The 11,340-nt window shown below is 35.1% G+C and overlaps 1 protein-coding gene across 1 annotated transcript; it reads right to left on the bottom strand.

Annotated features, from left to right (window-relative positions):
- Positions 1-698: 698 nt before the first annotated feature.
- LOC144433809 (actin-related protein 2/3 complex subunit 2-like) lies at positions 699-11,213 on the bottom strand. The gene is made up of 9 exons (XM_078122175.1): positions 11,061-11,213; positions 9,580-9,614; positions 9,003-9,115; positions 7,461-7,693; positions 6,324-6,417; positions 5,907-6,033; positions 3,859-3,959; positions 3,289-3,389; positions 699-2,748 (listed from the first exon to the last, which is right to left on the bottom strand). Exons 1-9 carry the CDS (start codon positions 11,126-11,128, stop codon positions 2,724-2,726), a joined length of 897 nt encoding a protein of 298 aa, XP_077978301.1. The 5' UTR covers positions 11,129-11,213; the 3' UTR covers positions 699-2,723.
- Between the last annotated feature and the right edge of the window lie 127 nt (positions 11,214-11,340).

Here is an 11,340-nt window from a genome sequence, read left to right as displayed (position 1 = left end):
GCTTTTCCCTGATTGGTCAATAGCCCTCATTTGTAACTGTCAGTCGAAATTTAACGCCCAGCCGGAGTACAAGTATGTATGTATGTATGTATGTATGTATGTATGTATGTATGTGTGTGTATGTATTTGTGTATTACAATCACTATATTAAGTTTCAAGTTGAAATTTGGAAAATAAAACTGAATTTGAAATCGGCAAGAAAAGTTCTAATTCCTTTGAATCGATGGGTATGCTTTAAGCGCTGTAATCTGCTATAGCGTGGATGAGTGAGTTAGGCAATTCACCAAATATATACAATAGTTAAATTATACCATGAGAAAGTGAAGATGGCAATTCGTTGTCTGTTAGAACTTGTCAGTGTAGAGCGAGTTAGGCAACTCAACACCTGTAATGCATTCAAACCACTATCCTGGCCTTCTCAGGTACAATTAGCCAAAATATAGTAACATACATCACCAAACCAAGGACAATGTTCACATTCTCAGTTGTAATTTTTCGAGTGTTCAATTGGATATAAAGGTTACTGTTTATATATACGGCATTGATGTCTTGATTATGTTATCCTGGAAATATATACCCAAGTTTAAAACATGAAATTATGGCAGTTATTGACGTCACCTTGTGCAACAAAGGCATGTTGTACAATGGTGTGTGATAATATAGCTGTATAAATTTCATACAGCAGCAAAAGGAAACAACACATCAAAATTTGGTGTAGTACCAATTTTTATTTGGATTATTTTTCTCCCAAAATCTGTGAAAGAGTTCAAACCGACTGGATAATAGATGGAAGGTGTGTGTTTGTCTGTCTGTCTGTCCGAGAATTCTCTTGATTAATACCAGCACTAATCTGTATAAAAATGCACACCAATGGGGGCTACAAATTTTTAAGTCAATGCTCCATTTCAATAAACAACATCCGCTAGCAAAAGTGTTACATTGTAACATAACATAACAATGACTATTATATGAGAGATTTCTGACCATAAAGAAATAACTATGCAATCATTTTGTATAGTCATATGGAAACACACAGTAAGCCATTCATTCATTCATTCATTCATTCATTCATTCAGTATTGTATTCAAATAAACCCATACACATAGTTCACGTTGGCTGTTCAGGCACCTTACATCTATTTTACCGTATTATCACTAGAGGATGTTATTTACTGCAAATGTATGTCAATGTACAAAGGGGGGAAAAATTCAAAATATTCTATATGGCTGCATGAATTATATATAACTCTGGTGTATGCCCCCAAATTCTTAATTGTATTCTTGCCCTAGTCACTAATTTGAAATCATTTTTGATAAGTGATTTTGGTTGTTGGCTGAACGAAACTACACTTACATAAACACTGTATCCGTTCTGAGTGGAATATATTCATTGATCTTTCACACAGGTCTAAATTTTGGTGTTTTTTGGCTATAACTTGAACAAAAAAAATCCCTAATTGATAGCATATGTAAATACAACACACTATTCATATTCTTGGTTGTAACTTTGTTAGGAAAATACTACAAAATGATATATCCAGCCTGCAAAGTATAAAACTAATGTCTACATCCCTAGGAAAGAAAGTGCATGATCGAATGGACTCTTTTTTTTTTTAGAAAAAGTGGAACATAAAGACTTCTTATACCTAGAGTCCATAACTACACATTAGGAGTTTTGAAAATGCTTGACTAATTAACAAATATATCACCATTTGGTTTATAAATTTAGGTACTGTTATGTAACTGCTACGACAGACTACAAATGCAGATTATATATATTGATGTAGAACTGCTGTCTAAAGTGCCAAAATGGTTATAAGAAAATTGTACATTCTCACTACATTCAAGTCCATCACACCCTCACAGTTGTTGTTATGAACCTCATTATATTAATGGGGAATTTTGGATTCATTAATGAACGTAGAATTCTATATTTTATGTCATGTGGTAGTGTACGTTTGGTTGGTAAAATAATAGCATGGTTGAGAAACCCCTGGATGTACTTTATGTCTTGGTATATGAAATGCAAATATTCTAGGTTCCGTAGTCGAACTTGAACATTTCAAAGTATTATACATTGGTAAAAGCAAACAATTTGTTTTCATCCATCCACCCTTGTTATCACATCCATGCATATACATACATGCAATACACTGAAACAGATAGTTGTTTGCTTTCATTCACTGTGATATTTTGAAAATGTGAGCCTTGGGCTTAAGTGTGATGGAAGATCGTTGAATCTTTCCTGCTACATTTATCTAGATAATTTCAGTGACCTGGTACTGGACAGAGTCACCCAAGAGACTCTAGTGACCTGATACCTGACAGAAAGAACACCACTTTCACATGTTATAAACGTTGGACCTAACCAGAGTTAACTTAGAGATAAGGCCATGCATATATCTTTGGTAATGAATACTTTGTCCCTATCAAACTATGGCAAGTGAAAACCCATATTGATTAAGCATGCATTTTAAGGAGAAACCTGCAGTTGGATATATGTGTATCTCTGTCTTGCTGTTAATTCTATAGCTAGCTACATCACCAGAACTGATCTTAAATCAAGTAATATACAATTATTTTTATGCAATGATTTCAATCAAACGTTTCTTTGCAAATATTTCTGAATTTGTTTCTAGATAGGTATTTCAATGTGTCTTTGTATCACAATATATTCTTCTGACAATATCTGTTGCGCTTCATGTAGGATAACATCTTCTGTTGTTAGTTTCGCACGAAAGTTTTTCCTCTGAAAGGAAGAAATACAGCCACAAGTGAATAACAGTACCATTACAAGTGTGAGCAAATATGTGATGAGTATTTGTGTGTCAGCCTTTTCCATAATAGGAGAGTTACATGAGGAGCCTTTCAATGTGACAATCTTGTATGTAACAACTACTCTCGGACTGAGTAAATGAAAGTACGCTATTACATATTCATAAAACTTGTGTAGGAGAGTTTTACACAATAAATATGCAGATACAATAATGACATGATGTAGATGATGAGTTATCAATTTGAAAGCTCTGATTTGACTTTATGTATAATGTAGCATCATTTTCAAGGTAGGAGAACCATGACAACAGAAAGTGGGGGGGGGGGGAGGAAATCTGGTAAAAGTGTCATCGTTTCTAGTCACATTATGATATTCATATGGGGACCCCAGTAATAATGACAAGGGAACTTGGGTACATACATACTCTCTTTAACAAAAACATTGTATAGACAGTTCATACTGTCTCCTCACAGTTTAACTTGTAAAATCCTAGTACATGGTGTTGATACTTACGTTATAGTCTTCTTTTCTTTCACCTGGGGGTCTGGTCTGGCTCTGTTGAGGACTTTCACGAAGTCAGCAGCCTTAGCTCGCATACGGCTGTGAATGTATGCCTGAAATGATGAGAATTGAATGACTGTAAAACTTCAAATAGCAAAACATGATTTCCAGGTGGGAGAATTATTCAAATCAATACAAAATTCTTTGCCTTTCAAATCTAATATAAATGGCTGGAAATCACCCCTACCACAACTGCTGCAATGAACACAGAATTTCTTGTGATGTTTGCTACTTTCTCCAACTCACCTTAGAACATTTAATGTGAGAATGTAGATAGAATGTAGATAGAATGTAGATAATCTGACTCACCTTAGAAAATTCAATGTGATAATTTAGATAATCTCCAACTCACCTTGGAATATCTAATGTCAGAATGTAGATAATCTGACTCACCTTAGAAAATTTAGTGTGATAATTAAGATAATCTGCAACTCACTTTGGAACATTTAATGTGATAATGTAGATAATCACAAACTCATCTTAGAACATTTAATGTGAGAATGTAGATCAGCTCCGACTCACCTTAGAACATTTAATGTGATAATGTAGATAATCTCTAAAGATGTGAATGTGGTCAATTGTATTATCTCGTGCCTTTCTATTGGTATGTCTGTTTTCCAACACTGTCAATACATAGACAAAAAGGATGAAATTAGTATCATTTCTTTGGATAGGTGTAGTTGACTAAGTCAGATATAATGTGTTGATTCCTTCTACTAAAAGTATTGGGCTACATGTCATAATGTAATTTGGCTAATTTGTCTACTATTTCTTAAACAATGGTTTGAAGTTTTCTGTAAAAGGGGGAGCTACATTGTGAACCTCAACTCTTCCCTAGAAATCCTGGCAAATATTACAATGCCAGATGACCCTCTTGACTTCTGAATCAGCACCCACTATTTCTTGCGAGACTTTTCGATTTTATTATTATTTTTCTTGAAACGTAAAAAACAAGTCATTGAAAATGACATAGTCCCTGCTATGATTGGGTTTTAAGGAACTGGCAGTTTATGTTGTCATTTTCAAACCTGGTTAATGTTGTTTGGCCTCATACATTTTGTTTTTGATATCACTACTCTGTTCAAGCATGTCTGAGTTATGGCTTTGGACATGAAAAATTTGCAAACAAAATGGCTGCCAGGCAGCCATATAGGGTTGTATCACAACGAAAATGGATACGCACATGTATGTCATAGAACACTGAACTAATACCAACTTTGAATGAGATCTGTTCAAGCATATCTGAGTTATTGCCTGGACATGGAAAATTTGCAAACAAAATGGTTGCCAGGCAGCCATATTGGATTGTATCACGACAACAATGAATATGCACATGTATGTCATAGAACACTGTCCTAATACCAACTTTGAATGAGATCTGTTCAAGCATGTCTGAGTTATGGCTTTGGACATGGAAAATTTGCAAACAAAATGGCTGCCAGGCAGCCATATCGGATTGTATCATGATGAAAATGGATATGCACATGTATGTCATAGAACACTGTGCTAATACCAACTTTGAACGAGATCTGTTCAAGCATGTCTGTGTTATGGCTTTGGACATGGAAAATTCGCAAACAAAATGGATTGTATCACGACAACAATGAATATAGACATGTATGTCATATAACACTGTCCTAATAGCAGCTTTGAATGAGATCTGTTCACACATGTCTGAGTAATGGCTTTGGACAGGGAAAATTCGCAAACAAAATGGCTGCTAGGCGGCCATATTGGATCGTCTCATAAAACAAATTGACGTGCATATGTATGCCATAGTATGTTGCCCCTGTACCAAGTTTGAAAAAAATTGGTCCAGGCATCTCCAAGAAACGGCTATGGACGGAACCCAAACTATAAGTCCCTGCCGGACGAAGACTAAAAAGTTTAAGGTCGGTGTGAAAAACTAGGTGGGGTCAGGTAACTGGAACCAAACAACTTTTTTTTATTTGGTTTTACTGGTGATGGTACAGGGCCGATCACCTCAGCGAGGCAATCTCCATATAACAGTGACAACTTTTATGTGTGCACAAACAAAGAAATCACACTTGACAAGGTAGTCACTATTCATTGCAATAAAGAGTTGGCAAGGAATTCATACTTGGTGCCTGCTGTTTTATAGGTTTAATTACATCTGATATATAGAAGCCATAACACCATGGGTGCCAGATACAATCAACAGTCACCACCTCGTCAAGTATGATTTCTTTGTTTGTGTAGACATAAAAGTAGTCTACTACTAGAGATATGTCACTCAGAGGTTATCATCACTGTATAATATTATTCCCATCTAACAACTCAAAGTGACAAAGACCCCTTAGGTCACTCATATTTGTTCTTGGCTGAACGAAGAAAAATATTATGGAATAATATCTAAAAGTATATGTACAAAAGTAAATGCGACTATTTATCAAGCTCCTAGCTAGTCTGGCATCTCACCTTTTTCTGTGCATACGAAATATGAGCTCTGACAATGGACATTTTTAGCATTAGATTCAGATAACATGAATCTGTGTATAATGGATAATCAAAGTTTATAAATTAAAAATGGCCATAAGATAAAAACTCACCAAATGTAATATATCCAATGTTATCACCTGTGGCAGCATCAGTACCTTGTAGTTCTCTGGGTGGCTCTTTGTGACTGAACAGGACTTGTGGTGCTGTTTGACTTGCACGTCGACCTTCCTTGAATTCCTACGACAAAAAACAACAATGTGCTTCTAATTATAGTCACTGCCATGTGTTTGTGATCATAGGACTGCTATATACTAATGTAGCCAATAACCAGAGTGGGGTCCAAAAAATATCAATGGCTATTTTTTACCATTTCTCAAACAGTACCACTACACGACTGACTGCATTATATTTGCAATTTGACTATTTCTAATATTTTCTACATATCAGATATGTGTTACATCAGATATGTGTTACATCACTCAATAAGACAACATGTACACATGTTTAGGAGTCAATACAAATCTTACCTGCATGAAAACTTTACCAATAATGACATCATCATCATCTTTGAACACTGTGCTGAAGATTACTGTAACTCGGTCTGGTTCTGCCTCTACGTACCTAAAAGACAATACCAAAATGTACGTTATTATCTTTGTCTATTGTCCGTGATGAGCACCACCCTGCACATAATTTGTTTCAATTGATGCGTTCTGGTGAACGGTATTGTTCAATGAAGTCTGGTTCCAATCGGTCTTTAATCAGTTTTTATCCTACAGCTGTTAGAACCCTGAATGAATCTAACCTGAGTATCTAGAGGTTTCGCCTCTCTTAACTTTTTACCCATGTAAATGTATTGTATTTTCGTAGTCGTTTGTTTTTGTTTATACTGCATGCTTGTCTGTATCTCGCAAAACCAACACGTATTTCATTGTATGTGCAGTAGCGTATATATATGATAAATAAACATTATTATTATTATTATTACCACTGAAAAGGCATACTGTTACAGTAGAACAGATCTTGTACCAATCATATGAATCTTTGTATGAGAGATTACATCTATGAGTATGATGCAAAGGATGATTGAGCATTAGTATTGTGTTTCACTGGACTCAGTAGAGGTGCTGATGTTTTCAGGTACTTGACTGACATCGAGTTCAGTTGCACAAGTTCAAGCAGTAAAGTTAAAACAAAATGTGAATGATGTTGTCAAATAATTGCGTGGATGATACGAAAAAGCCCTGCGACAAACTACTGTAACCGTGTTTTCACTACAAATGTACTTTCGCTTATTTCAATAGAATTCAAAAATTCAAAAACAAGTAGAGACTAAAATGCCTCTTCTTGTACATGAACACAATGTACCAGTCTGGTGATTAGTAAAAATTAGTCTTTGAGAAGGAGCTGAAAACTGTAAAATTGTAAATTTTTCTAGTAGCGAAAATATCAAGATTTGTGAGTTTCTCATTAATGTGCATTTGGATCCATGTATTTAGGATTTACTATGAACAGTTCTCACAAGTTTCATCAATTACTAACCTACAAATACAGTACTGACAAAAAGTATAATATGTAAAAAAAAATCGGTTTTGAGATGCTAAATCTTTTTAGAAAGCCTTAAAATCATGTGAATAAATTTGAGATGGGTTGATTTTACTTACATGGTTTCATCTTCTCTATAATGAATAACTGCTGTTTCCTTACTAGATTCTTCCTTCTCCTGGAACTCAAAGTACTTTTCAAACACTGATGCAAAACAGTTTCGTTTGAGAAGTCCAGCTTTCTTTATAACTTCTTCTTTGTTAGAAGGTACATTCTCCAAGTCGTATAACAATGAAACATCAAAGCCGCTCTCCGGGCTAGTCATATAGCTACCATATTCCCTCTTCAGAAGCTTGAAGAAAGACAAAATTTGGAAAATGAAGCTCAGAAGAAGAAAATTTGAGATTACACACACATACTCAAAATATTAACATATGTGATTTTTTCACTCTGGTTTCTTTGACTACTCTTTTTCGAGCTAAAATAGCCAAGAATTACACAATCTTCATACAATTCTATATTTTAAAAAAGTTACTCCTAGATTTTGATTAAACTTCTGATTTCTGGCATTCATTGTCATCAAAGGATATGTAGTACCTTTAGTATATTTACGGAGTATCTGCCTTCTATCTAGAGTACACTACACCTGCCAAATATCTACTGCAAGCTATTGGTGCAATTGCCTACTATCTTCAGTACAGCAACTGCTAAATATCTGCAGCAAACTACTGGTGCAATTGCCTACTAATACTATCTAGAATACTAGTACATTGTAACTGCTAGATATCTGCAGCAATCTATTAATGCAATTGCCTACTATCTGTACAGTACACTGCAACTGCTAAATATCTGCAGCAAACTATTGGTGCAATTGCCTACTATATCTATAGTACACTGCAACTGCCAAATGTCAGCAGCAAACGTCTGGTGCAATTGTTCCATAGAAAATGTAAAATAAAATGTTTTTCACAACTGTCTGAAACATTAATTGCTTTGTTTACAAAACTGATGCCTGTGATTTATTTGAAGTGAACTCTCAGCATAATGTTGCATAATAAACTTGTCAAGTCAGTGACAAATTACACTAAACTGTCCCTAAATTTGATAAAAACTTGTGGGTTATTTCTATCTCAGAATAATTCTTGGATTCAGTTAAAACAATGACCAATGAATTTGGTAAGGATAGTCTTATACAGAATTGGAAACACATCGATAACCGTCATAGTGACACAAGACTAGTTTCTTTTTTACAGTCATCTGACATTTCTTTCTCAGAATGACATCACATAATTTCTACTCTATCAAACTAATTAACCGAGACTCGAGTATGCACCTGTCCACACCTGGCCTCACTGATCATGATCTGATTTAAATTACTTTGATCTGGACTGAAACCACCACCACCACCACCAAGAGTAGATCTGGATCAGTTAATTTGAATTAGATTTGAACTAACAGGTAAATCTAAATGGATCTGGATCAGATTTTATAGTCTGTTTGTCAGAAATGCCTGCATGCTATGTCAGATAGCAAAGTATCCATGCTATATGCAAATATACCAGCCCCAATCATACATTTGTTGTTGTTGTTGTTGTTGTTGTTGTTGTTGTTGATGTTGTTGTTGCAGTTGTTGTTATTGTTTTGATATGTGGTGGACTTACCTCATCAGCACCATGCTTTTGCAAGTCTTTGTAGAATTTCAATGAAATACTTATCATGACCTTATTCTTATCTCCATCTGGATTGGATATGTGATACAAGACCCCGTCAAAGTCTACAGTGGAAGATTCACAAGGAAAAAATATAGAGGGCGATATTTAGTCTGTAACCTAGACTACAGTATATGGTAACTCAGACTGTCAAGTAGAAAACAACATGATTATACACAACTTTTGTAACTCAAAAAAAAAAATCAAAGAGAAAATGAATTCGGGTTAAGTAATCAAATAAGACTATAATAAGAAGAACAAGATGGATTAGTAGTATGGGGTGGGGGGGGGAGGGGGTGTTAATGTGTACCTGGTTGTTGGTATGAATAATGCCACATTAATGATGTGACAAGTAATTTTAACTATGGTTTGTCTGTAAGTTTATCTCTTGTTGAGCTACATCAAATCTGATATTTACACTAAGTTGCTCCTTGAATTTGTTTTCTATGCAATTTATTTCATTGTTTTAATGTCGAGTTATGTTTTGGTCTAAAAATTTAACAATCACAGTATCTTTTGTCTTACTTACCTGCAATAGTTATGTCAATGCTGTCAGGTTTGTTCCTGAAATTGAACAAACATATGTATACACAGTCAGTATAAGCCCCAAGTATTAATTGAAACCCTGAACTCTTACAATATACAATGGGCTGTATAAATAAGTACTGTATGCACAAGTGATCAGATTTCCTCCTTTGACAAAGAACTTACAAACTGTACAAACTATTGGTTCATATACACCACACATGATAACATGCATTAATACACATGTACCTGAGATTACTTGCACCGGTGCATGCACTGCATAATAATACTATGGTCTTTCCACTGCAGTGTAATACCAAAAACATGCTAATGATATGCAAATGAGAACATGATTGTTCATTCTACACAATAGCGTGTGATTGCATAGTGTCATTTTTTTCGGAAATTTGTAATTTCAGATAAACATATGTAACAACAGAACCCCATGCAGCGTGAGTACCAGCATGAGCACTCGGGGTGGGGTGGGGGTGTGGGGGATACTTGCACTCGTGCTTGCAGTGTTTTGTGTTACACTTGTTGTCACTACATCCGCTCGTGAAAGTACTGCCTCAAAGAGCACTGCAAGTACTCATGCAAATACCCCAAGTAGTCCACACTTGCACTCGCATGTCATGGGGTTCTGTCATATGAGATTGAGTTATAGATATTATCTTTTCTCCATGTATATTTATCAACACTGATCATATCAAAGTAATTTCAGGCTATTTCTTCCCTGGCTTTCTATATCCTGAACTGATTATTTTTTCATGACAATGGATACTTTACTTTGCTTACCTTGACAAAAACCTACATTTTTTTAAAACGTTAAAAAATATCAAACTGTGCAATTATGCAATTTTTTATGTAAAAGAATTGAAATCAAAATTGGTGCATTCATATCAAGTACAATTATAATCAAATTATAGTATTCCACTTTTACACATAAATCTCTGCACACTGCAAGTACACACTGTGACACAGTTCTAGTTATTGGGACAAAATATATATCTCTAAACACTATATTTGTAGTATATTTTGTAGACACAAACCTACACAGGAAGCTAATGATTCATACCAAGATTCCCAATTAAACCAATATTCATTATGTACAATGATACATATAAATTTCATCTCTGATGGCAAGGTTCTAAAACCCACAAGAACATAGTATTTCAAATTGAATCTCACACTTCCGTTTTGGGATCAACCTAGTATCATATATACATGGGCAACTACACTGTACTAGACGGTTGTCAACGACTTTATGCATCTTGGCATGGGCTTGCTTGGTGACACTACACACCGCAAACGAAAGATAGAAACACCAGTCGCCAACCATGTCAGTGTGTTTCGAGATATATTACTAATTCCTCAATCTTAGTTTGTTACACTTAGACTCGAAATGAGGGTCCTACGCTTCGGCAATAGAAGGAATCGAAACCCGCCCATCGCATCGAAAATTACGACGAAAGACTGGGAACTTACCCGGCATTGTTAAACTTCAAAGTCAACGTCTCCTCGATTATTCTGTTATTGATTTCTAGAATTATCATTTTGATAACTCTGTCGACAGTAATATATTCCAAGTTTTAAAACTTCTCTACCATACCAGGAAGACCAGAACACACCCTGCCTTCACCAAAGCGGAAATGGATATGTGTAGACGGCCGTATCGAGACTAAAACATAATAAAAACGAATTATTCCTTTTTAACTTAATATTGGCTATATATAGATGGAAAATATTATAATATAATAGTTAATAG

Source organism: Glandiceps talaboti, chromosome 4 (assembly GCF_964340395.1).
Source record: "Glandiceps talaboti chromosome 4, keGlaTala1.1, whole genome shotgun sequence".
Classification (NCBI taxonomy): domain Eukaryota; kingdom Metazoa; phylum Hemichordata; class Enteropneusta; family Spengelidae; genus Glandiceps; species Glandiceps talaboti.
Note: the sequence above shows the minus strand (reverse complement) of the source record. Positions and strands in the feature narration are given on the sequence as shown.